This window comes from Podarcis filfolensis (genome assembly GCF_964270895.1).
Source record: "Podarcis filfolensis genome assembly, chromosome: 2".
Lineage (NCBI taxonomy): Eukaryota > Metazoa > Chordata > Lepidosauria > Squamata > Lacertidae > Podarcis > Podarcis filfolensis.
This window is the reverse complement of record NC_139605.1, coordinates 124519727-124545160: the sequence shown is the minus strand read 5'-3', so window position 1 is coordinate 124545160 and position 25434 is coordinate 124519727. Positions and strand designations below refer to the sequence as shown.

Here is a 25434-nt window from a genome sequence, read left to right as displayed (position 1 = left end):
TACCTTTTTCATTTCATTATAGATCATCTCCCAGAAAGCCTTAATCCTTGGGCATGTCCACCAAAGGTGAAAGAATGTACCTTCGGTCTCTTTACATTTCCAACATGTATTATCGGGCAAATGATAAATTTTCGCAAGCTTGACTGGTGTCATGCATCACCTGTATATCATTTTCATTATATTCTCTCTTAAGGCATTGCATGCCGTGAACTTCATACCTGTGGTCCATAACTGTTCCCAGTCAGCCATCATGATATTGTGTCCAACATCTTGTGCCCATTTAATCATAGCAGATTTCACCGTTTCATCCTGAGTATTCCATTTCAACAGCAAGTTATACATTCTTGACAAATTCTTAGTTTTGGGATCTAGCAGTTCTGTTTCCAATTTTGATTTTTCCACCTGGAAGCCAATTTTTTTATCCAAATTATATGCCTCCATTATCTGATAATAGTTAAGCCAATCTCGCACTCTATTTTTTAATTTTTCAAAACTCTGCAGTTTTAATCTGTCTCCCTCTTGTTCCAAAATTTCCCAATATTTCGGCCATTTGGCCTCCATATTGAGCTTTTTCTGAGCCTTCGCTTCCATTGGTGACAGCCACCTTGGGGTTTTATTTTCAAGCAAATCCTTGTATCTTATCCAAACATTAAACAGTGCTTTTCTGACAATATGGTTTTTAAACGCTTTATGTGCTTTGACCTTATCATACCACAAATATGCATGCCACCCAAAGGTTAAAACCTTCTAAATCCAACACATCAGTGTTCTCAAGAAGCATCCATTCTCTCAGCCAGCAAAAAGCGGCTGATTCATAATAAAGTTTTAAGTCTGGCAGGGCAAATCCACCTCTTTCCTTAGCGTCGGTTAATATCTTAAATTTTATTTGAGGTTTCTTGCCCTGCCAGACAAATCTAGAGATATCTCTCTGCCACTTCTTGAAACACTCCATTTTATCTAATATTTGCAATGTTTGAAACAAAAACAACATCCTTGGCAATACGTTCATCTTTATCGCAGCAATTCGGCCTAGCAATGATAACTTCAGGTTTGACCATATTTCCCGATCCTTTTTCACTTCCATCCAACATTTTTCATAGTTATCCTTAAACAGATTCACATTCTTGGCAGTCATGTTAACCCCTAGGTATTTCACTTTCTTAACCAGTGTTAACCTTGTCTCCTTCTGAAACCTTTCTCTCTCCATCACTGTTAGATTTTTCTCTAAGACTTTAGTTTTCATCTTATTCAACTTAAATCCCGCTACTTGTCCGAATTCTTGAATCAATTCCAGTACTCTTTTAGTACTAGATTCTGGCTCCTGTAATGTCAAATCGTCAGCAAATGCTTTCAGTTTGTACTGTTTAGCTCCAACTTGTATACCTTTAACTGTTTGGTCCCTTCTAATCATGTTTAGAAGAACCTCCAGGACCGATATAAAAAGCAATGGAGAGATTGGGCAACCTTGTCGTGTTCCTTTCTCTATCCTAAATTCTTCCGTCACCACATTATTCACAATTAATTTGGCCTTTTGTTCTGAATAAATTGCACCTATACCATTTTCAAAACCTTGACCGACCCCCATCCCCTGTAAATTTTTCTTCATAAAACTCCAAGAAATGTTGTCGAAAGCTTTCTCCGCGTCCACAAATATCAAAACTGCTTTGGTATTAATATTCACTTGTAACTTTTCTAAAATGTTAATTATGTTCCTCATGTTATCAGACAAGTGTCTACCCGGGAGAAAGCCAGCTTGGTCTTTATGGATTTCTTCTACTAATACCTTTTTTAGTCTCTTAGCCAAGATGTCTGCAAAAATTTTATAGTCCACATTAAGCAACGATATGGGGCGGTAATTCTTAAGCTGTGTCTTCTCAGACTCTGTCTTCGGTATAAGTGTAATATAAGCTTCCTTCCACGACTCTGGTGCCTTTTTCCCTTCCAATATTCCATTACACACTTCCGTTAAAGGCTGTATTATCCATTCTTTCAAGGTTCTGTAATATCTTGAAGTCAAACCGTCCGGTCCTGGGGATTTACCAAATTGCATATTCTGGATGGCCCCTTCTATCTCTTGCTCCGTTATTTTATAATTCAACATTAACTTATTTTCTTGAGAGATTTTTTGTAGTCCATTTATTTTCAAAAAACTGTCTATATCCATTTGTTTCTGAGTTTCCTGTGTATATAGTTGTTTAAAATACCACTGAAAACACTTTCTAATCTCCGCTGGATTCTGTATGTTTTTCCCTTCTACATCCAAATTTGTAATAGTGTTAAGTTTCTGTCTTTTTTTCATTTGCCAAGCCAGTAGTTTTCCACATTTGTTTGCCGATTCAAATGTCTTTTGTCTCATCTGTTTAATTTTCCATTCTATTTCCTGATTTATCATTTTCATATATTGTACTTGATGTAACTTTATCTCTTTCAAAATCTCCTGCGATTTTGGCTTCGCTCTCAGTTTCTTCTCTCCTTCCTTTATTTTCTCCAAGATCTTGTCTTTTTTCTCATTTTGGACTCTCTTTTGGATCACATTCTGTTGTATCTAAAAATCCTCTCATGAACGCTTTACTTGCGTCCCAAATTACTCTTTTTTCTACAGTGGTGTTCATATTTATCTCAAAATAGTCTCTCAAAGTTTTTTTGGGCCTTCTTAGTCACTTCTTTGTTCCTAAACAGTGTGTCATTGATCCTCCACCTGAAGGAACCAGTTGGTGTTAATTTCAATTCCATCTTTACAGCATTATGGTCGGAGCACATTTTGGGGCATATTTCCGCCTTTCTAGTCTTTGGAGCCAGCCCTCTAGTTTTCCAAATTTGGTCAATTCTTGTCCATGTCATTTTGGCCTCAGAGAAGAAGGTTCCCTCTCTTCCCAAAGGGTTTTTAATTCTCCAAATATCAACTAAGTCCATATTGTCAGTCATATCAAAGAAAGTCTTTGGCAATCTACCATCCAGAAGGATGTTATGGTTGATGGTGTCAGAGGCCGCTGAGAGATCCAGCAGAACTAGGAAACAGCTCTCACCTTTGTCCCTAGCCCACCGGAGATCATCAACCAGCGCAACCAAGGTAGTTTCAGTCCCATGGTGAGGCCTGAATCCCGATTGGAAGGGATCCAAATGGTCCGCATCCTCCAGACGTGCTTGGAGTTGTTCAGCAACCACCCGCTCAGTCACCTTGCCCAAGAATGGTAGATTTGAGACTGGACGATAGTTGGCCATATTGGCCGGGTCTAAAGATGTTTTTTAAGAAGCTGTTTAATGACCGCCTCTTTCAGCGGGTCTGGGAAGTCTCCCTCGCAGAGGGAAACATTCACCACCCCGCAGAGCCCATTGCCCAGCCCTCCCCAGCTCGCTTTTATTACCCAGGATGGGCAAGGATCAAGGAGACAGATGGTTGGTTTCACTTGTCCAAGCAAGCCTGTCCACATCCTCGGAGGTGACAGATTGGAATTGATCCCATGTAACATGGCTAGAAGGGACACGGGTGGCGCTGTGGGTTAAACCACAGAGCCTAGGACTTGCCGATCAGAAGGTTGGCGGTTCGAATCCCCGCAACGGGGTGAGCTCCTGTTGCTCGGTCCCTGCTCCTGCCAACCTAGCAGTTTGAAAGCACGTTAAAGTACAAGTAGATAAATAGGTACCACTTTGGCGGGAAGGTAAACAGCGTTTCCATGCGCTGCTCTGGTTCGCCAGAAGCGGCTTAGTCATGCTGACCACATGACCTGGAAGCTGTGCACCGACTCCCTTGGCCAATAAAGCGAGATGAGCGCCGCAACCCCAGAGTCGGCCACGACTGGACCTTACGGTCAGGGTTCCCTTTACCTTTAACATGCTAGTCAGGACTCTAGCACTCTTCCGCCCCGGCCCTGCTCCCACGGTGGAGTCTACCTCCTTCTGAATCCAAGCGACTTGATATCTGCAAAAAACTTTGCAAAAGCATTGCAGGAGATCTTGGGGTCCCTACCAGGCCCCGGTGATGAAGGTGGTTCCAATAGATTTTGAACCACCTGAAAGTGTCTCCTGCTGCTGTTTTCTGCAGATGCAATGGAGGCGGTGAAGAAGGTCTTCGCCATCGCTATTGCCAATTGGTAGACTTGACATTGAGCTCTAGCCCGTGCCCAGTCTGATTCGGAATGAGTTTTCCACCACCGGTGCGCTAGCCGTCTCAACAGTTGTTTCATCACCCTCAGCTCCAGGGAAACCATGGGGCTGTCCAGGCTCCATGCAACCGGAGAGGGCGCTTCGGAGCCAGACAGTCAATAGCCCTGGTTAACTCCGCATTCCAGCGGGAATCAGCTGAAAGGCCATCAACTTGGGATAAAACATCCCCTACCACTCTCTGGAAGCCAATTGGATCCATTAAGTGGCGGGGCCGACCATCCGAATCGGTCCCACCTCCCTGCAGAGGGGAAGGGTCGTGGAGAAGTTTAGAACTTGTTTTGTAGATTTTAGCAATTTTACTCGGTGTTAGATACCAACAATATATCGTTTTCATATTACTTTCTTTCAACGAACAGCATGTAGTAAATTTTATTTCCTCTTTCTGTAACTTTTCCCAGGATGAAAGTTGGATATTATATCCAAAGTCTCTAGCCGAATGTATCATCACTGGCTTAACTTCTTCGTCTTTTTTATTCCATTCTAAAATTAATTTGTACATTTTTGATAAAACTTTCACATTATTTTCCAACAGATCTATTTCAAACCTCGATCTTGTATCGAAACCTTTTTTTGTCAACCTTGAAAACATCATTTAATTGATGATACTGCATCCAGTCTGTTAACAATTCTCTAATATCCTCTTTTTTTCAATTTTAATTGGTCTCCTGCCTCTTTTAAAAAGTCTTTATAGGTGGCCCACTCGCTTCTCATATTTACTTTTTAAACTGAGATTGCTTCCAATGGAGAAATCCACCATGGTGTTCTTTGTTCTAATATATTCTTGTACCTATCCCATACCTGGTAGATTGACTTTCTTATCAAATGGCTAAATAATTTCTAAACTGCAATCAATAAAACAATGGCAAGCCACAGTGCATAAAATAATACAATACAAATTGAGAAGCAGAGACTGAAGGGTGGGGCAAGGCAGGTGGAAGAAGGCCTTGCCTGATGAAGTCTCTCCCCTCACATTCATTTTTGCAGCAGATATTCTACCCCAAAATGATAATTTCATCCTTCCCCATACTTCAAAATCCTTCTTAATTTCTTTCCATGTAGGTATGTAATAGTCTTTGAATACATTTATATTTTTGGCAGTTAACCATACCCTAAATATTCAATTTTCTTCCCCACACGTATTTCTGTGATCTGTTGTAATTTTTCTTTTAATTGTACATTCATGTTTTTCACCGACATTTTAGTTTTTACCTTATTGAGTTTAAAACGAGCCACTTGGTTTTATACTTTTATACTTTCCTCTGCTGTTATAATTTTCACCAGAACTTCAAGGAACCAGTATAAACAATAATGGTGACAGGGGACATCCCTGTCTTGTTCCTTTTGTAACATCATACTTTTCAGCTACAATTCCCAACACTGGTTGCGTTGTGGTCTAAACCTCTGAGCCTCTTGGGCTTGCTGATCAGAATGTCAGCAGTTTGAATCCCCATGATGGGGTGAACTCCTGTTTCTCTGTCCCAGCTCCTTCCAATCTAGCCATTCGAAAGCACACCAGTGCAAGTAGATAAATTGGTACCACTGCGGCAGGAAGGTAAACGACATTTCTGTGGAGAAACAGGGAGATGAGCGCCGCAACCCCAGGGTCGCCTTTGACTGGGCTTAACCGTCCAGGGGTCTTTTACCTTTACCTTTTACCTACAATTCCCAGCACCGTTAACTACAATTCCCAGGGTTCTTTGGGGGAAGTCACGTGCTTTAACTGTATTGTGTGTTTGCATTCTAGATTTGACCTGAGAGCATCTTTCTGTTCTTCTTTTTTTAATGCTGAAAGTATCTTTGAACGTATGCCCATGCACTTTGAGGAGCAGCAGCACATATTAGTGTTTCTAGTTGCTTTTGCATGTGCAGCCTGATCCTACGCTTTCTTACTCCCAAGCAAGCAGGCATAGGAATATATTCCAGTAAAATCTTAGTTGGCAGCTCCTTTAGCTGTGGTCATATTCTGAACTGAGCCAGGATAACACTGAGTCATTGGATGGAGCCAGAATACTTGAGCTGCTGATATATATGGAAATTAGCTCATTAAACTATCTTCTTCTCAGTGTTAATAGCAGCAGCTGAGGTTTATAAGGAAGGGAAGACTCTGCCAAAGCTGCTGCTGCTGCTCAGTAGCACTAAGGATGAGGAATCAGAAGGGATGCTTCCCTGTCTCTCATCCTCCTTGATTTTAATGGAGTTGCATGGCCAAAATATTTCATCTTGCATCTGAGGGTAGATTATAAGGTCCTTGGGATCAGAGGGTGTGTTGCGGTCCAGGTGCAAAGTAAGTGGGGTTGGGCGCTCAGGCCTGCAGAGGCCCCGACTTGTTCTACATGAGCAAATTAAGGATTGCCATTCAAATACTTAGATCAGGCATCCTCAGCCTTGGCCCTCCAGATGTTTTGAGACTACAATTCCCATCATCCCTGACCACTGGTCCTGCCAGCTAGGGATCATGGGAGTTGTAGGCCAAAAACATCTGGAGGGCCGAGGTTGAGGAAGCCTGACTTAAATATTAGCATTGTCACTTAAGCTCAACCATTGAGCTCCCTCTCTCCTTCCAGTTTCTCTTGAGTGAAACCTTTAACCACTGTTTGCCAGTGCTGCTGTTTTTGTTGACATTTGTTGCCGTTTCCCTAACACTAGTTGAACCTTATCTTCCTTGGTCCCTGAAGAGAACTGGACATTTCAGCCGGGGCTTAACTTCAGTTGGCTGAATCAGCTTGATCATCCTGTGTCTGCTTCTTGAATATTTCAGTTAATCGATAGATATGTTTTTCCTCTCTAGCAGCACAAATGTTCCATCATAAGAGAGGACTATGAGCCCTGCTGCTCTGTTGCTACATGGAAGAGAAAAATCTGGATTGGAAAACAAGCCTAACAAATGGCATATCATTCTTGTTTTGGCACCGGTGCTCTCGTACAGTTCATTACAGCACCGCAGCATGTTAATTAATGATATGCAAATATATTGCAATGATTGCATTTGCATATTGAGTGAGGCCTCAGTACCTTAGGTTGTGATGTGTTTTAATTAAGGGCTAATTAGAAATGATGGGAATTTCACTTGACTCAGTCTAATTATTTTCCATTTTGATGAATATGTAGAGAGTGTTATGATTAGCTATCAGAACAAACCATGGCATGTTAGTGGATGTGGCTGCCCAGGTTCTCAGGGGTTTATGGGGCTGAGAATTGTCCATTAAAAGCATTCATAAAAATTAGGGCTGCCAACCAATGGAAAGGTTTCTTTTAGTCAATTTATTGTTGTACTATTACTCATTTAATTGATTAATTAACTGATAAATATTAAAGTAATTCGGTTCAAGTGATTTTTTGAGGCTATTTAATGAAGATAACAATTCTCTCAGCTAATTAACAGAGACAAATCCATTCTTTCCTTGGAAAATAAAGTGCTTTGTCTGAATGAAGAGAAGCTCTTTTACATGGGAACTTAAGCTACCATGCAATTAAAAGCCCACACTATAACCTGTGACTAATTTTTGAATCCTGTTAAATCTTTTGGATTTAATAAAAATTATTTATGACTAATAGAGTTTCTGAGAGCTTCTTTCAGGTCTGGTGAGATGAATTTAGCATTTAGGATGCAGGTGTGTACACACTGGGTGCTTTGCTGCAACAGGTGGCGTTGCAAATGCTCACAGCCATTCGACTCCTACAACCTGCCAGTTGATGTTCTGGGCAGAGCTATTCCTGAGTCCCAGGTGATCTGCATTATCTGAGATCCTGTCATTGCTCAGCTGTTGTGCTCTGCTCTGCCTGGGTTAGGAAAGATGGATTGTGGAAAAGGCAGAAAGTGTGTTGAGGCCCTGCCTCTCTTGCAGCCCAATTCCACCTACCTTAGAGAGTAAGGGTGGGAAGTGTGTGGGGCTGCAGGAGAGGCATAGGGACTAAATGAGAAATATGAAGCAGCAACCTTGGCCTGCACACGCATGAAAGAAAGCAACCAATGTGGGATGACTCTTTTTCAAACCTCTGTTCTTTTTTTAGTAACATTTTATTAATTTTCCAAAAATAACAAACATAAAAAACAGTAACAATACAAAAACAAAACAATTTATCTTCCCTCTAATCCCTTCCTTGGTTCAATTATTTATCAAAATACTGCATGTCCATTATTAAGTTTCTAACATATTTAAATCATCTATTATCCATTTATGATAATATTAAAAGTATTCTTAAAACCCTGCTAACATTAACCTGTGTACATTGCTTCTGTATATATGCAATAAACATCTTCCATTTTTCCTTAAATTCATTATCGTCTCTTCCTCTTAATTTCATCGTCATTTTTGCCATTTCAGCATATTCCATTAGTTTAACATGCCAGTCTTCTTTAGATAGGACACCATCTTCTTTCCAATGTTGGGCTAGTAAAATTTGTGTGGCCGTTGTTGCATATGTAAACAGATTCTTTTGTGCTCTTGGTAGATCCACTCCTATTATAACTATTAAAAAAGCTTCTGGCTTTTTAAATAAAGGTTATCCTAAACATTTTCTTCATTTCATTATAAATCATTTCCCAATATTTCTTTATAATATAGCAATTAAAAAATGTCCCCTCTGCTACTTTACATTTCTAACACTTGCTTTCCTTAGTTTTATACGTTTTTTGCTAATTTAACTTGAGTTAGATACCATCTATACATCATTTTCATGTAATTTTCTTTAACCGCCACACATGCTGTAAATTTTATATCATTCTTCCATAATTTTTCCCATTCCATCATCTGAATATTATGTCCCACACCTTGTGCCCATTTAATCATGACTGACTTAACCTCTTAATCCTTCGTTTCCCATTCCACCAACAGATTGCACATTTTAGAAATTAATTTCATTTCATTTTCTATTATTTCTCTCTGAAAAGTTGAGATTTCATACGCAAATCCTATCTTTTTATCATTGTTAAACATTTCATTTAACTGAAAATATTGCAACCAATCTGTTACATTCTCTCAGATTTCATTAAAGTATTTCCATTTTAATTGGTTCTCTGTTTCCATTAACAACTCTCTGTTGGGTCACCTTAGACCAGGCATAGGCAAACTCAGCCCTCCAGATGTTTTGAGACAATAATTCCCATCATCCCTGACCACTGGTCCTGTTAGCTAGGGATGATGGGAGTTGTAGTCCCAAAACATCTGGAGGGCTGAGTTTGCCTATGCCTGCCTTAAACTACTGAAGATAAATTGGAACGAGGGAGAATCTTGTATACTACTTGGAGGAAAGGGGCAATGAAAATGTAACCCCTTCCCCCTCCTCAGCATCTACCGTATTTTTCGCTCCATAAGACGCACCTGGCCATAAGACACACCTAGTTTTTAGAGGGGGAATGCAAGAAAAAAAATATTATTTAAAGGGAGTGCTGAGCAGAGCCTGCATGCATCCCAGGCTCTGCTCAGCGCTCCCTTTCACGAGCCGAGCCTTAGAGTGTGTGCTTAGAGCGCACGCTTAGAGCGCTTGCAGGCTTTTCCCCAAGGAGGGAGAAGGGCAGCCTGTCAGTGACGGTTGCCCTTCTCCCTCCTCGGGGAAAAGCCCCCAAGAGCTGCACACATGCGCGGCTCTTTAAAGGGAGCGTGGTTCTAGGGGGCTTTTCCGGGAGGTGGGGGAAGGGACTGAGGGGCTAAGCCAGAAGCTAGAGCTGCGCAGCGATCCCTCTTGCTGTTCTGGCTTCTGCGATAGCTGCGCAGCCTGCATTCGCTCCATAAGACGCACACACAGTTCCCCTTACTTTCTAGGAGGAAAAAAGTGCGTCTTATAGAGCGAAAAATACGGTATTTTCCAGGCTCATTTTTTTAAAGGCTCCAGTGTCTACTGGGCATATGGGTTTTTCCACCCATGGAAGAAGCTGTCAGTTTGTACTACATAGCAGTCAACGGCTGCTACAGGTTTCTTCTGGCCGAGGAAATGGCACAAAACTGCTCTACACCACTTCCATTTTAAAAAGTGAGCTTCTGGGACACTTGGCTTTAGAGAGGACTTCAGAGATCAAGAAGGAAGCTTAGGAAGGAGTTCCAAATGACAATATAAAATAGTCAAGAATTTGTTGCACATGCTGAAGTTTGCATTAGGCTATGCTCTCCCTTGGCCTTTGAATGTCTTCGATGTGTGCTTCTGTATGGAAAATGCAAATAGTTTGGGATGCTATTGACCATATGTGTCTTCCTGCTTTTTTGTTGTTTTTCTGGAGATGTGCCATCTCTTCTCTAGCCTCAGCTCCCTCATTTGAGTGCAATTGCATATGAAGCAGAAACAAATTATTCAATCTTTGTTAGCCTTTTGTTTGGGTGCTATGCATTCTGAGGTCATGGTTGTTACTGTATGTGCAAAGAGATCATGGGGCAAATAAACTCCTACTTTATTTTCTCTGATTCTGAAATAATCCTCTGCTCCCTATTTATATTTATCCAGTGTTAAGTATACGCGGTATTCAGGAAGAAGATCCCCCTGATGCTCAGCTAATGAGACTTGATAACATGTTGCTGGCAGAGGGTGTCTCCGGGCCGGAGAAGCGGGGAAGAGGAGGACCTGCGGCCATAGCAGCAACTTCAGGTGGCTGTCCAAATGACAATAGCATTGAGCACTCTGACTACAGGGCCAAGCTGTCACAGATCCGACAGATATACCACTCTGAGCTAGAGAAATATGAACAGGTGATCTTTCTGCATGGAAGAGTTTTTATCCTCTTAGTTAAAAACAATTGTTTTTCCTTTGCGATCACAGAGCAGGGAGTATACACCCAACTTTTGACTGGGCTGAAGTAACAGTAGACTATGGAGAATAGACTGATATGTAGTTGTAAATATTGGTACAAGGAACCATGTAGGGGATGGAGGGAAGTCTGGAGATTCAGAGAATCTCAGAGTATGGTTATTTAAACAATTTTGTTATAAATTTGTACTTGTAAAAACAAATAAAAATATTAGATGGCGGGGGGAGAAGAAGTAAAAGTGTTTGGGGGCATAAATTCATTTAGGCTGCAGTCTTGTGTCCTTTTGTGAGCTTTTATGTAGATTCAGTATTATGACCTTTTCTAATTCTTGGTTGCATTAAATGTGGCTGAGTCAATAGCGTTGGGTGGGCATTCCTCTTTGCCACAGACCAGTGGTTTGCAGAGATCACTTCCTTTCTTCCCCAGAAGCCAACACCAGCTTATGTGTTTCATAGGGGAATTTTGTACAGAGGTCTTCAAAATTCTTCCTTTTTCTCACACTTTCTCACTGACTTTCAACAGAGCACAGTCTGCTTTTTGCAGAGATTGGTACAGCTGATTAGCCTTTATGTGTAGATATGGGCAAATAAAAATAATTACAAAACAAATTGGGTCAAGCCATAATGTATGCAGCAATATTAGTGTAAAAAAGTATTTGAATACCTGCCTATTAATAATAAAATGTAATGGCCCTCTGCAGTTTTTAAAAAAATCAGACCTGTGTAACATAGACTACAGAATATGCTGTTTCTACATATCAAATCTCACAAAGACACCTAAAGTATATTTTTAAATATTATAATCTTGTATTAATATTTAGACTGCATGTGATGCCAAGTTATCTGCCCCTTGTCTAGTCTGTTGTGTAATTATCACTCCCATTTATTTATAAGTTTTGAATTAAAGGTGACCGTTGCTTGAGTACAATATGCCTCTCTGCTTCTTATTTCCAGGCTTGCAGTGAGTTCACCACCCATGTGATGAACCTGCTCCGAGAACAGAGCAGGACGAGGCCAATTTCACCCAAAGAAATTGAGCGCATGGTGAATATAATTCATGGAAAGTTCAGCACCATTCAGATGCAGCTGAAACAGAGCACTTGTGAGGCTGTGATGATCCTGCGCTCACGGTTTCTGGATGCAAGGTAATACATGATCAAGCCTCAAGGGAGACCCTTCTTGTGTCCAGGGTCTTGGTGGCATAGAAGGCTGTACAAAGTGTGACACTGGGCACAATGGGAAAAGACAATATTGAACCTGATACAATGCGTAGACAATAAACACTGGCACCTATTAGCATCTATGGTTTAGGTAAAGGTAAAAAGGTAAAGGACTCCTGAACGGTAGAGTCAAAGGTTATGGGGCTGTGGCGCCTATCTTGCTTCAGGCCGAGGGAGCTGGAGTTTGTCCACCCACAGTTTTCCAGGTCATGTGGTCAACATCGCTAAACCACTTCTGGCGTAATGGGACACTGTGACAGAAACCAGAGTGCATTGAAACACTGTTTACCTTCCTGCCACCTATTTATCTACTTGCATTGGCATGCTTTCGAACTGCTAGGTTGGCAGGTGCTGGGACATCTATGGTTTAACAATATCCTGTTTGGGGTGCAATCCAGAAAATTCACCCATGAACTGTGGTGTTTGCTACTTTTAATTATGCAAGTTGCATTTATATACCTTGCATTGGAAACATCAAGTTTAGGTCCAGTTTTATGATTTCCTGGGATCTGCCTCCTGTATGGAGAGCCGCCTTTTGCCAGATGCTTCTGCAGTAGGAAGAGTCATCCTCTTTCTCCAGACTGACCCATCTAACCCAGCATTATCTATTTTAGTAGCAGATTTCCACGGTCTTCGTTGTGGCCATTTCTCAGCACCAGTTAACTGATTGTTTTCACTGCCACCCTGGGAGTTTTATTCAAGGGTAGAATCGAAATAAATAAACTGGAATTGCAAGGGCCAGAGCCTAGGAACTTCTGTATGTAAAGGATGTGTTCGGCCACTGAGATATGGTTCCTTGTTCTTTGTGTATTCCTGCTCTGAAATGTATTATCTGTTATCTGAAAGTTTTCTGTCTTGAATTTCAGGAAAGTGTGCTTTAGATTTGGGGGGTAATCAGGGATTTAATCTGTCATATCACTTTATTGTATTTAGAGCAGTCTACTTAATCTTGGCTGCCCTTTCAGTCCAGATATACACACACACCTCATGCCATGCTCACTCCGTCTTCCCATTTGGATAAAATCTTTCCACTGTGTGCTTTCCTGCAGCCCTCCTTGGCTCTTCCTTAAGCCCTTGGGCCAGCACACAGTGTGCTCTGACATCAACTGTATGAATAATTTCAATGTGTTCCCAGGCGTAAGCGGCGGAACTTCAGCAAGCAGGCAACAGAAGTCTTGAATGAGTATTTTTATTCTCACCTGAGTAACCCTTACCCCAGTGAAGAAGCCAAAGAAGAACTAGCAAAGAAAGGAGGCATCACAGTCTCACAGGTGGGTGGTCCATCTCCAGTAATTGTGGTTGTCTGTTTTTCAAACATTTGTGTAGGCAGATGCTTGTTTCTGACCGTTGCATCCTGTAGACTTTAAACAAAGGTTTTCAAAATTTTGCAGAATTTCATGCAAGTTTTCTTCTTTTTGAAAACGTTTAATCATTGTACAAAAGACTAAAACAACAGTTAAAAATTGTAAGAAACCATGGTCTAGATTCAAGTAACCCAGTGCACTACCAGAAGCCAGTGCAAGCGTTTCCTCTTGCCGCCCCACCCCTAAATCCACTCAGGGGTGGGGGGTGGGGTTGGGAGAACCTTGAACATGGTGCCAGGGAGGAAAGGGGAGATTGTTCCATCAGGCAAGCATTTCTGCTTGCCAGATGGAACAGTCATGCTGGCACAATGTTGAGTTCCACCCTACATGGAATGTACCTATGAAATGTAAATTCTATTTGTAAAGCAATATATTTAATTACCTAATATAGGTAATTAGTTTGATTTTTGTTTTCATTAAAAGAAATATCTGATGTAAACACCGGAAGCTTGATTTTGTAAGTCTTTTCTCTTGGTGTTAGGCTTTAATTCTTGATTAAATCATATTGATTTAAATCAATTCACTGTTGACAGAAGAAATCCTTAAAATCTCTTAGTGAGCAAAATAAAACTTTGGATTCCCTCTCAGTTGTTCTTACAGTATTACCAAATCCAGTTCTTTCAAGCCTTTTCTGTTTTCTTTTTTTACTTTAATCAAAAAGCAAACCTGACCAGGATGTTTTTATAGAGTCAGTCTTTGCCACTCAACCTTCTGTCCTTTGGAAATTTTCTGCTGGTCTGGCCGGCTATCCTGTAGTTTCACCATTTTGCAAAGCTTGGTAGCAGCATGCAGACTGAGTCAATCTCTGCTTGACATCCATCAGGTTTCAGGGTCGAAATTTTCTGCCACAAAAATTAAGCTGTATTTGGTTAAGAACAACTTTTGGAGCCTATACAGATTGAAATAAAATCTGTTGGCTTACAGAGTGACCTATGCCAATCATTTGTCATTTCGGTTAGTAGGAAAGTTTTTCTTAAAAGATTTTATTAAGACTTTTCAGAATACTTTACAATAAAAGAACAAACTAATCTAAACAAAAACAAAGAATCAAAAGAGAAAGAGAGGAAAATAATAATATAAAGTCTTCCTTCTTAGGTTGTTCTACCCAGAGAAAGGTGAGCCCTCCCAGCTCTCACCTGGGAGCTTTCCTTTCTTCTCCCGCCCTCCCACCCTGAGAGATCTTCCCTTCCCTGCCAGATATAAATGTATCAAATAAAATAAGTAAACTTGCCAAAGAGGTTGGCCGCCTCAGCTTTTAGCATCCGATTCCACAAAGGAATTGTATAAAACAGTGTTTCTCTACCTTGGGTCTCCAGCTGTTTTTGGACTACAACTTCCATCATCCCTAGCTAGCAGGACCAGTGCTCAGGGATGATGGGAATTGTAGTCCAAAAACAGCTGTAGATCCAAGGCTGGGAAACACTGGTATAAAGCACTATTTGTGCTGGTCCCAAAGTATTTGCAATTCTGCAGATGGACCAGTGTCAGCAGCTGGTGTGTGCACCCAGAGACTGGAATTATGGCTTTATTTTGCACACTCTGGGAACAATCTTTGTCTCCTCTCTTCTGTTGATAGCTGCCTATACACTAATTTGTTCACACATTAACTTAGTTATTGTTGCAGGTCTCAAACTGGTTTGGTAACAAGAGAATCCGGTACAAGAAAAACATGGGGAAGTTCCAGGAGGAGGCTAACATTTATGCAGCCAAGACAGCGGTGGATGCAACCAATGTGGTGGCCCAGGGCAACCAGACAAGTTCTCCACCCACCCCAAATTCTGGTAAGTGCAGAAAGCCTGCCTCTAGAACAGGATTTCCCTGGACACCTGCTGGGGAAACGTGTGCAGTTGGAAGAGCCTCTTCTGTGCTTTTCTGAAGTAAAAAAAGCTACAGAAACGTGAACAGACCTCATTGGCCTTGTTTGGAAAGTTGCTTAGAACTGCAGTGCATGTCTAAATCCTTCTGTTCCCCCCACAAGTTTTGCCTTTTCCTGCCTTCCAAGAGCCATTCTGGTTGCTATATATAAGTGCAACTTCTTGAATAGCAGTAAACTTCTGAGTGAACCAAGATGGACTAGAGCATTTCCAGTTCCCAATATGTTTTGATCCAGTTGTTCTTCAGGTTGTGTTACAAATAGAAAGCGCTAGAGAAAAGACTTAACAAGCATTTCTGTTTCTTCTTTGACAAGCTTGATTGCCATCTAGACACAATAAGGCTTGTCAAAGGGCAAGTCAATGTATTTTTAGAGTTATTTTTGCTCACTGAAGAACAACTTGTTTGAAGCATCTTGGGAACTGGAATAGCTTCATGAAATCTTCGTACACCCACTGGGTTGTTTGAGTTGTTCTTTGCACATTGCTCTGTATTACATTTAATTTCACTTCAGTTTTGTCCCTCATCATCCCAGTACTAATTTTCATGTCTTTCCCATGCCTGCCCCTGAATTGTAGCCAGTCTACCTTGCTGGATGAGACAGCCACATTTCTAGGTGGTCCTTCAAAGAAATAAATGGGAAAGCACTTATTTCTTCAGATCCACCATAAACATATAAGTGTCAGTTCACCAAGTCCAAGACCGTGTCACATTTTCTATCTAATAGTAAAGTTCATAAATTGTTAGTAGCACAAGCATATATATGAATCATGTTGTGGGTGTGTGGTATTTGTTAGGAGAACAGTGCGGGGGGAACTCTCCCTCCCTTCATTCTGTGGTTCCAATCTGAAATGGAAAGGATGCTTGGGCTGCCTGCTATATCTTTGTCCAAACAAGGTTAGTTTATGGGGAGAGGGTTCTCTACCACAGTTTGTGTAGGGAGATCTTTGTTTTTGCCAGTCAGGGTTTTGCGTGTTTGGTGGACTGTTTCCATCTGTATGTGTGCAGTCACCCTTTTCTATCCCTGGGGATCTCACCTTTAACTACTATGATTGTGAGTACAGAAGGATGCTTTGAGCAGTGGCTACCAAGGAGATAAGCTGGGGCATATTCCATGGTGTATGCTTGGTTCATGGGAGGTAGTGGCCAGGCCTGTAGAGCCTCACCACTACAAGAGATTGTATCCTAGAACACACACATGCAGCTGTGCATTGGAAGGAGAGATCTTATGGGGAGGCATCTTTTTTAACACACACGAATCCCTGAAAAACTTCCAAGGAACCTCAGGATTCCCATGGACACCATTTGAAACCACTGCTTCAGAGTTAACAAGGGGATGGGGATGGACAAGGAAATGGGACTGTGAAACTTTTCACTAAGCCCCCAAAGCCACTACAGAAAGTTAATCATGGGATCAGGTGCAAAACACAGCAGCTCCTTGTGCTAATGTCTTGATAAAATTGCGCAAAAATGAGCAGGTGCAGACATACCATTAGGTAACTTCTTTTCCTCTTCAGGTTCCTCTGGGTCATTTAAAATGACAAATTCTGGAGATTCCTTTATAAACCTGCAATCACTCACTTCCTACCAGAACTCGCCAGTGGGAGCCAATGTGCAGTCACAGGTGGGTGTGCAGAGAAAACTGTGTGACAAATCCCCTGCGGTCTTCAGCAGGCAGACACTTACATCTAAGTGCTCAAAGCACCACATTTATGAATTACTGGATTTTAAGATCTCCTGGGAATTTTGCAATAAGATGGTCACCTGTAGAAGTGACTTAATAGGAGAAAGATTATTTCATAAAATTTTTTTTTGCTCCTTGGGCCAAGTCTATTTTTTCCAGTCTTTGCTAAGGCAAGGAAATATTTGCTTCTTCTGTTCTAAGATGGAGTTGGCAACATGAGCTCCGATAGTGGGGCAGAAGGGGTTGGGTTGGGATTGGCCAATAGTATATGTAGGAATGTCATGCATGAGAGGGTAGGGCTAGCCACACACACATTTGTACAGGAGGACTTGCATGTAAGGCTTAGAAAGACTTGAGCATAACTTTTTTTGTGCAGCAGAGTTGAAAAATACTTGAATATCGCATATTCCTGCTTTGGGACTGTTGTATCTGAACAGAGGTGAAGCCAAACAACTGCCAAGAAATGATGGTACTCTGTAACATCACTGGTAGCATGTGTGGCAGGAGAGTAACAGTACTTCCAGATAGTTCATTACTATAATTATACACACCCTGGGTTTAGAGCTCCTAATAAATTAGATTCGAGATTAAAAGGCAGCACTCATGTAATGCAAGTGTGAGGTACTTTGTGAGGCTGTGTCATACATTTCTAGAGCAGGGGCACTGGAGGACTTGAGTCCCGGGCCCAGAGTTTCATCCATCATCATTTTTTTTATCTGCCCAGTCTGAAAGCAGTGTGCTCTGAGCATAGCACACAATTGTGTCACAGTGCTGGAGAGATGACATCTGCTGCAGAAGGTGGACACAAATAAAGTTAGAAACAGAGATTTAACTTGCAGCCATTGCCCCAGCTGGATATGGTAACATTTCAAGCATTCCATTGGAGGCCACATAAATGGCATTGGGATGGTGGTGCTTTAGGTGGCGACTGAAGTATCTGCATAACTGTTTGAGCTATTTTATCTCTTTTGCCAAATTGGTTGTATTGTTACAGATGGATTCCTTACACCATGTCATACATCAGGCAGGAAGATATGACAGCATTGTGGGGAACCCTCTATATTCAACGCAGCGTATTGATGTAAGGAACTTCTGATTTTGAAAGTGAATATCTTAAGCTTCAGAAGTCTGACTGGGCAACGAAGGGTAATGTGCCCAGCTCTGCAGGTGTATTTAAAATAATACTGTACTTTGCTGAGACCTTAGCCATGGTGTTGCTAACACCCTGCCACAATGCAGCACTGCTCCAAAGAGAAGGGGAAACAGGTAGCCTACTTCCAGCCCTTGTCCAGCCCTTGTCATTCAGGGGATCGGGGGGGGGGGAACCTGCCCCTTTTTTATTTTATCCCTTTTCTGTGTCATTCATGGTACAGTGAAGACCAGGATCCCAAGTGGTTAGGGGATGGTCAGAGAGAGAAGATGGCTTACCTACCAAGCCAGATTGGCCCAGTGGATTAGAAGACCCACGTCCCCTCCCATTGGAAGAGAGAGCTGTCAGTTGGAGGAAGAGACTGCAAGCGACAGTGAACTCCACCCTTGGCCATGGATTGTTTCTGCTTGTGGGAACGGAAATGTGGGAGTGGCTGTCACTGCACATAATGTTCCAACCTTTGCTCTGAATTCTGTTTGATAATACAGTCATAAGCAGTAAAATTTTATCCATTTAGGTAAGTTAGCTGGAGAAGTTGAGCAAGAGCAAAGGAATCCCATTTGGGGAACAGGAAAAGCCGTGAAACAAATGCAGCGGAAGCAGCATTCACACAGTACTTTGCCTTCTGTGCTCCAGAAAGTGAACTGCAGTGTCAAGACTTCTGTTCTGAGGTTAAGTCTTATGGAACAAAGTATGTGTCTTGTACATGGCACAGTGATCTCCCACTGTGATGTGGGAAATCAGAATCAGAATGGTTTAGGATGCAAGTAACACCTTGTGGACTTAACAACAAAATGCATTTATTCCCTCTTCAGGCTAATGGCAGCTGGCAGGATGCTACTACCCCTTCATCAATCACTTCACCTGCCGGAGATCCCGGAAGCATTAATTCAGATGCGTCTAATTAAATTTTTTAGGACCTGTTGAGGAGAGGAAAGAGGTCGTTAGTGTAACTTGTCAATGTTGCTCTTTTTTTGCCAATACTTTTGATTCTACAACTTGACACACACAGCTAATTACCTCAGACAAAAGAAAAAGAAAAAGAAAAAAGAAAACCAATAGAAGATTGTGATTATATATGGACACCTCTCTACCTCTCGGCATGATGTGCTTGAGTCTTCTGGCTTCTGCCCTTTGGATTTTAAAGGAACTGGCTTCATTTACCAAACCAAATTCCTTTTTTAAAAAGAAATATCACTTTTATGCTTACAAGTCTGAAAGTGTTTCTCCAATGAACTTTGGAATTTGTCTCCATTTTTCCAATTTAAAAAAATAGCAACTGATTTTAATTTCTATGTGTTTTTATTATAAAAATTCTGTTCTAGATGCTAGTTACTAACAAATAGCCCCTCTTGTATTGTAATTGTATGCGTTCTCTGTATTGTAATTTTGTATAGGAAGGCTTTTTCTTTGAACTCATTAACCAGAACAGGCCATTGCTTTACCAAAATGATTGTTGGACTTTGCTCTCGAATAGAAATTTCATCTTCTGTGTCACTCTCATGTAGTTCTAATTTAATGTCTTAGAGTAAACACAGACTTCCTTGTGAATAGATTTTTGTGCATTTAGAAAAATGTTAATAGCAAAGTCCACCACTTTCAGTTGAAATTTTATCAAAGAATAAACTTCCAAAGTCCTTTTTTTCCTTTCTGCCTCTTTCGAAGCCTTCCTTCATGTTTGTCAGCTAACAGCTTCCTGGCAGGTGGATGAAGAAAAGAAGGAAATATTTTGCCCTATAAACAAATATAGTTACCTATGAAGGTGCTTGGACAGATGAAGTTGTTCCTGTGCTGTGACATATGGGCGAAGACAGAAGCAACATTTGGTAGAGCAGTAGAGCGTTTGCTTCAAACCTCTCTTTCTTTTGGAAACTGAGCTCTCGGGATGCTTGTGGGGAAATGATTCTGAACGCTTGTAGCAAAAGCTCACTGGATGGTGCTGTTTAGCTGGCACCCAGAAGCCTCCCCTATATCTGTAGCAGAATCCTGCATGTAACTTTATAAAGAGATGTTTTATGAATGTGATGAAAGCCTAGATAAACATCTCTGTGATGATTAAAAAAATTAAGAGCCTAAAACTAGTAATCATGGCTTTCTAGTTAGGCCAAAATGGGAAAACGTGGTTAATTAGGTAACTTCCTGGTTTAATCATGAGTCATACAAAGGCTCTCACTCAGTTTGTAGGTAAAAGGCTTGTTCATATGTCTACTTACTAAGCTGAGATATGATTGTCCAGACTGCAGACTATATATGACACCCATTTTTACCCTATGACCAGTCAGTCTTAAAAGAAGCATATGCTACCAGGGAGAGACTAAATTGTTATGTCTTCATGTGATGTTTTATTGTTACTGTTCATTGGGTTTCTTAAAACACCTTATGCTAAGGCAGCTTGCAGAAAATAATGCAAAATTTAAAATGCAGAAAGAAGGAACAACGTAATAGTAAAAAAGCATCCATCCCATAAATGCCTATATCTCGGCACAGCAGCCAGCCAACAGTGCCAAACAGAAAGATAACACATAAAAGCCAACAGATACTGTCATGTTCCGTCAAATGCCTGGGACCAGAGAAAGGTCTTGTATCTGCACCCAGAAGTTGTTAACGCTGGTGCCAGACAGCCTCACCATGGCAAGCGTTCCATAGAGTGCACCACCAAAAGAGCTCTTCTCCCTTGTCACCTCCCTGTGAGCATCTCTTAGGACACTCAGAGGCTCTTTCTTGGCTGACCACTGCAAGGCTACATGTAGGATCATATCTGGAGAGGTGCTCCAGCCTGAGCCATGCAAGTTTCTCCCAAGTTAAAATCAGCACATTGAATTAGGCTTGGAAACATGTGCAGAGCTAGTGCAGCCGGACCAGAGCCAGGGTAACATGATCATACTATTTGGCCCCTGCATTCTGCACTAGCTGTGGTTTCTGAACTCTTCAGAGGCAGCTCCAGACATGGTGCATTGTAGAAGTTACTAGAGAGTGATCATTGAAATCCAGTTATCCTTAAGAGACTAACTGGACCACCAGCTGAAGCGTGTGGGATGCATTCTACATTGTGAAGCTGCCTGTATCTTTGTTGACAACGTTGGATTTAGGAGAACTCCCAAGCCATGAACATCTTTCTTTCAAGGTAGTGCAACCCCATCAGGAAGTGGCTGATGTTAACGTATGTCTCTTGCCCCACCCCTGCAAATGGGAGGGTGCTGAGTCTCAGCAAATGTATAGTCCTCAGCCTCAGAAGTTGAACTACCTGGACCAGTTGTCAATCACAGAGGTGCTTAAGGTGGAGCAGAGGCAAGATGGAATTCAGGTCACAGAATCATAGAATTGCAGAGTTGCAAGGGACCCAGGGGTCATCTCAGCTTTCCTCTAAGGGGCACAAAAAAGATACAAGTTTGATTGGGATTGTACTTCAATTGCAACAAAATGTTTTCTTTCAGGGATTGGCTTTTTGTTTGCGTGCTCAATTAGAATCTTGGTCTCTTAAAATTTTCTTGAAAACTGGGTGTGGCAGAAAGCCTGTGTTTTCATCTTGTTAAAACCACCTTCTTCTTCTTCTTCTTCTTCTTCTTCTTCTTCTTCTTCTTCTTCTTCTTCTTCTTCTTCTTCTTCTTTGTAGTTGATAGTTGTCATACAGGTCATGGTTATGTTTTAGGATTACATGGACTTACATCTTTCAAGGCTAAGACCAGCAGAGATTCCTTCATCCATAGAATGTGTTGCAACTACACAGCCTCCAACAGGCCCCATGGACCAGATATATAGACTAGATGCATCTAGTCACTGATGCCAATCTATAGCTACTGGGACATGGAGATATGAAAATGTTTCTTTGCTGCATAAGCTTCTAATGAGAAGCTAATGAGAAAAATGAAAATTGGATGAAGGAAATCTTAATTGTTTTCTGACCCTGAGTCCTATAAGTTTAAACTCTTAGGGTAGCTGTTTCTTTCTTTGAGTCATATTTAGTTTCTTATTATAAAGAGCTCTTTTAATACATCCTTCAAAATACAGAATGCACTGATGATTGATTAAAAAGATGCCCAAGAACAGCTGCGAATACAGCTCATATTGCAGTTGTGAAATTATTTTAAAATCAAGCATGAGTGTAAGCTGTGTGATCTGATATACTTGGAAACTGCCACCTTAATTTCAAGGAGGGGTTCTTAGCTAGCTGAAAGTGGATTTTCAATTGTGTAAAAGCCAGGATGTATTATTTAACACTGTGTTTGGCATTGTTTATAGAGACAGACAAGCAATATTTTAGAACTGAAAGTATTCCAATATTATACAGTAATTGCATTAACCCCTTTATACCCAGAAACCACCCGACACAACAGGACAACTGCAAAGCTATCCAAATCAACAAAATATATTGGTGACATGTTTCGAGATGAAATTTATGTAGAAAGTCCAGAGTCTATGTTCTGATACCACTTTCAGAAAAATGGCCTGGAGTACCAACTTCTGAGATTTCCAGACCATCCAAATTCACAAGCCATGTAAAACTAGACTGGATTGAAGCACTAAATGATATAACTCTCACATAAACCATGTTCCAGGAAATTTATATTATTTACAGAAAAATGGCCCAGAAAGCTAACTTCCAAGCTATCAAAATGAACACAATTGAAATCACATTGGACCAGAAGGGAGTGATGTAGTAAGCCACAAAATCTACAGAAACCATGTTCTGTTTCCAGGCAAAATGTGTATTTCAGGAAAGGGACCTGGAATGCAAATTTACAAGCCATTCAATTAACTCTTATGTTGGAGCAAATGGGAATGATGCAAATCCCGCAAAACTTCAACAGAATCCACATTCAAGCACCTATTCCAGGCAATAAACTTTTTGATTACGGCTGCAACCCCAACTTCTGAGCTAACCCTGCCAACCCATTTGAGACATCACAGCCGTGAAGCTCCCTGGGTGACCTTGGGCTGGTCACTCACTCTTAGCCTAGCCTACCTCACAGAGTTGTTGCAAGGATGAAATGGAGAGGACACTCTAAGCCATCTTGAGCTCCTTGCAGGAAAGGTGGGATACAAAGACAGACAAGAATACAGTGGCCCCTTGGTTCTCAAACGCCTTGGTACTCAAACAATGAGGAACCCAAACTCTGCAAACTGTAAGTGTTCTGGTTTACGAACTTTTTTTCAGAAGCCAAACATGCTCTGTTTTGAGTGCCACACTTCTGGTTTGAGTGTTACGCTTCTGATTTGAGTGCCATGCTTCCATTTTGAGTGTTGCGCTGAGGTCTGTCTGTCTTTGCTATTTATTTTGCATTTTTATTTCTGTGGCTCTTTTTGTTTTTGTGACACTGTGGAGCCCAGTTCAACTACTGATTGATTGATTGTGTGACTGTATTACACAATCAATCAATGTATTATTGCTTTCATTTTATGGATCAGTGGTCTCATTAGATAGTAAAATTCATGTTAAATTGCTGTTTTAGGAGTTGTTTTTAAAAGTCTGGAACTGGTTAATCCATTTTGCATTACTTTCTATGGGAAAGCACGCCTTGGTTTTGGAACGGACTTGTGGAACAGATTAAGTCTGAGAACCAAGGTACCACTGTAGCTGATGGGATTGGTGCAGTAAGATCCCAAACTTTCACAGAATCCAGGCTTGCTATCCATTGTAGTTAAAGGATGAATCCAGAAAAATTGGCCAAAACAACAATGCGACTTGAATTTGGGGCGGTATTCTGCTAACAAGTTATGCTACTGAATGACCTTTACCTGCGTAATGTGATTTACGCACCCTCTCCCTGCGTCCCCCCTGAGGGTTGGGGGGATCCCCCTCCAGGCGCACAGGGAGAGGAAAGGGCAGGGAAGTTACATTGTTATAATTCATTAGTTGAATAGCACCCTGGTTTGGGTTTCTTAGATGTTGCCATTCCAGGCATTTCCCCCGGAAAAACCTTTAGGCCCAGAACAGGTATTGGAATGTGGTTTTTGTGGAGGTTTTGTGGTTCACTGCATCCGTCCTGGCCAGTGATGTGTGGCTGGTGAACTTGGCTGGTTTGGATAGCACCAAAATAGGCAGGTTGGACCCAGGAGGCAAACTGAGGCAGCTGCCTCAGGTGGCGGAATCCAAGGGGGTCCTGCTACCATGGATGAACAGAGATTTCTGGGGAGATTTCTCAGGGCTCTCTCAAGATCTCCTCTGAACCTGGAAGGTGCAGTGGAAGCTGCACAACCCAGGTAAGTGAGGGGGGTGGTATCCTTTCACCTCGGGTGGCGAAATGGGAAACCCTGTCCCTGGCCAGGCCCTTCTGCTCTGTTCTGGTTGAGCTCGGGTGTGATGGAGTTGATAAAAGAATACTGGAATGGTTCAGATTTAGGCTGAGAGGGAAGCGTAAGATCAACCTGAGGTGTGTTTTATATGAGAGCCTCAACCATTTCTCTAACCTCTGGTTACGAACTTAATTTGTTCTGGAGGTCCGTTCTTCACCTGAAACCGTTCTTAACTTGAGGCACCACTTTAGCTAATGGGGCCTCCCGCTGCCACTGTGCCGCCGCCGCCACCGCACGATTTCTGTTCTCATCTGAGGTAAAGTTCTTAACCCGAGGTACTACTTCCGGGTTAGCGGAGTCTCTAACCTGAGGTGTTTGTAACCTGAGGTACCACTGTACTGTTCATGTTGGAATGCACTGCAAGGCTGTTGTCTTTCCCTTAAATTCTGGCCACTTCTGTGTCTGTTGCTATGTTTTGTTTCTGGGGGTGGGGGCAGGGGAGGAAGGGCAACGTGCATGACAACTACACTGAGACCCTCAATTTCTCATTTTCTGTTGGGAGCTCTTTATTTCCTCTGTTGGGCAAAGTGTTGACTTGTGGGGCACTTTGCAAGACACTCTGTTGGCAGAAGGGAAAAAAGGTCACCCCAAGTCATCCTGCTGTCAGTTGATTGACAGGTCTGCTGCTTTGCCCACCTGGGTGCAAACCTGGCTCCCGGCTGCCGGAAGTTCCTTTGCCCTGGGCGCGTCTGTGTGTTTTGCTACACTTCCAGAGGCGGCGTGCGAACCTGCGCCTCGTGGGCTGCACAGCCCTGGCCTCCGGGTGGCCGTGGGGCGCCTAAGACTATCTGGGAGCCCGGAGGCTCCTCTCCCTCCCCTGCAGCTCAGTCGGGGGCGGGGCTAGACGGGCCCGGGCTCGAGCACCGATTCCACTTGAGCCCAGGCCCCGCCCCCCGCCCCCCCCCCGCTGCCTCTCTGGCGGGGGCCCCGCCTCCCTCTCGACTCGCCGCT

General features: G+C 42.0%; 1 protein-coding gene and 1 long non-coding RNA gene across 5 annotated transcripts in view; one reads left to right on the top strand and one right to left on the bottom strand.

The window, feature by feature from the left end:
- PBX4 (PBX homeobox 4) overlaps positions 1 to 19836 on the top strand; it is a 40811-nt gene extending 20975 nt beyond the window's left edge. The window contains exons 3-10 of one of the 4 annotated variants that reach the window (XR_014544751.1): positions 10600 to 10841; positions 11854 to 12044; positions 13255 to 13390; positions 15108 to 15264; positions 16873 to 16979; positions 18034 to 18120; positions 18707 to 18880; positions 19005 to 19836. Coding sequence is in view for 2 of the 4 variants with exons in the window: in XM_083599866.1 (XP_083455992.1) it covers positions 10600 to 10841; positions 11854 to 12044; positions 13255 to 13390; positions 15108 to 15264; positions 16873 to 16979; positions 18034 to 18120; positions 19005 to 19097 (1013 nt within the window). In the remaining 2 variants the exon portion in view is untranslated. The remainder of the gene's footprint in view (positions 1 to 10599; positions 10842 to 11853; positions 12045 to 13254; positions 13391 to 15107; positions 15265 to 16872; positions 16980 to 18033; positions 18121 to 18706; positions 18881 to 19004) is intronic. The other 3 variants (XR_014544750.1, XM_083599866.1, XM_083599867.1) reach the window with 3 other exon arrangements.
- LOC310756196 lies at positions 19328 to 25317 on the bottom strand. Its single transcript, XR_014544757.1, has 2 exons — positions 25120 to 25317; positions 19328 to 20185 (listed from the first exon to the last, which is right to left on the bottom strand). It is a non-coding gene; the product is annotated as an uncharacterized lncRNA (long non-coding RNA).
- Between the last annotated feature and the right edge of the window lie 117 nt (positions 25318 to 25434).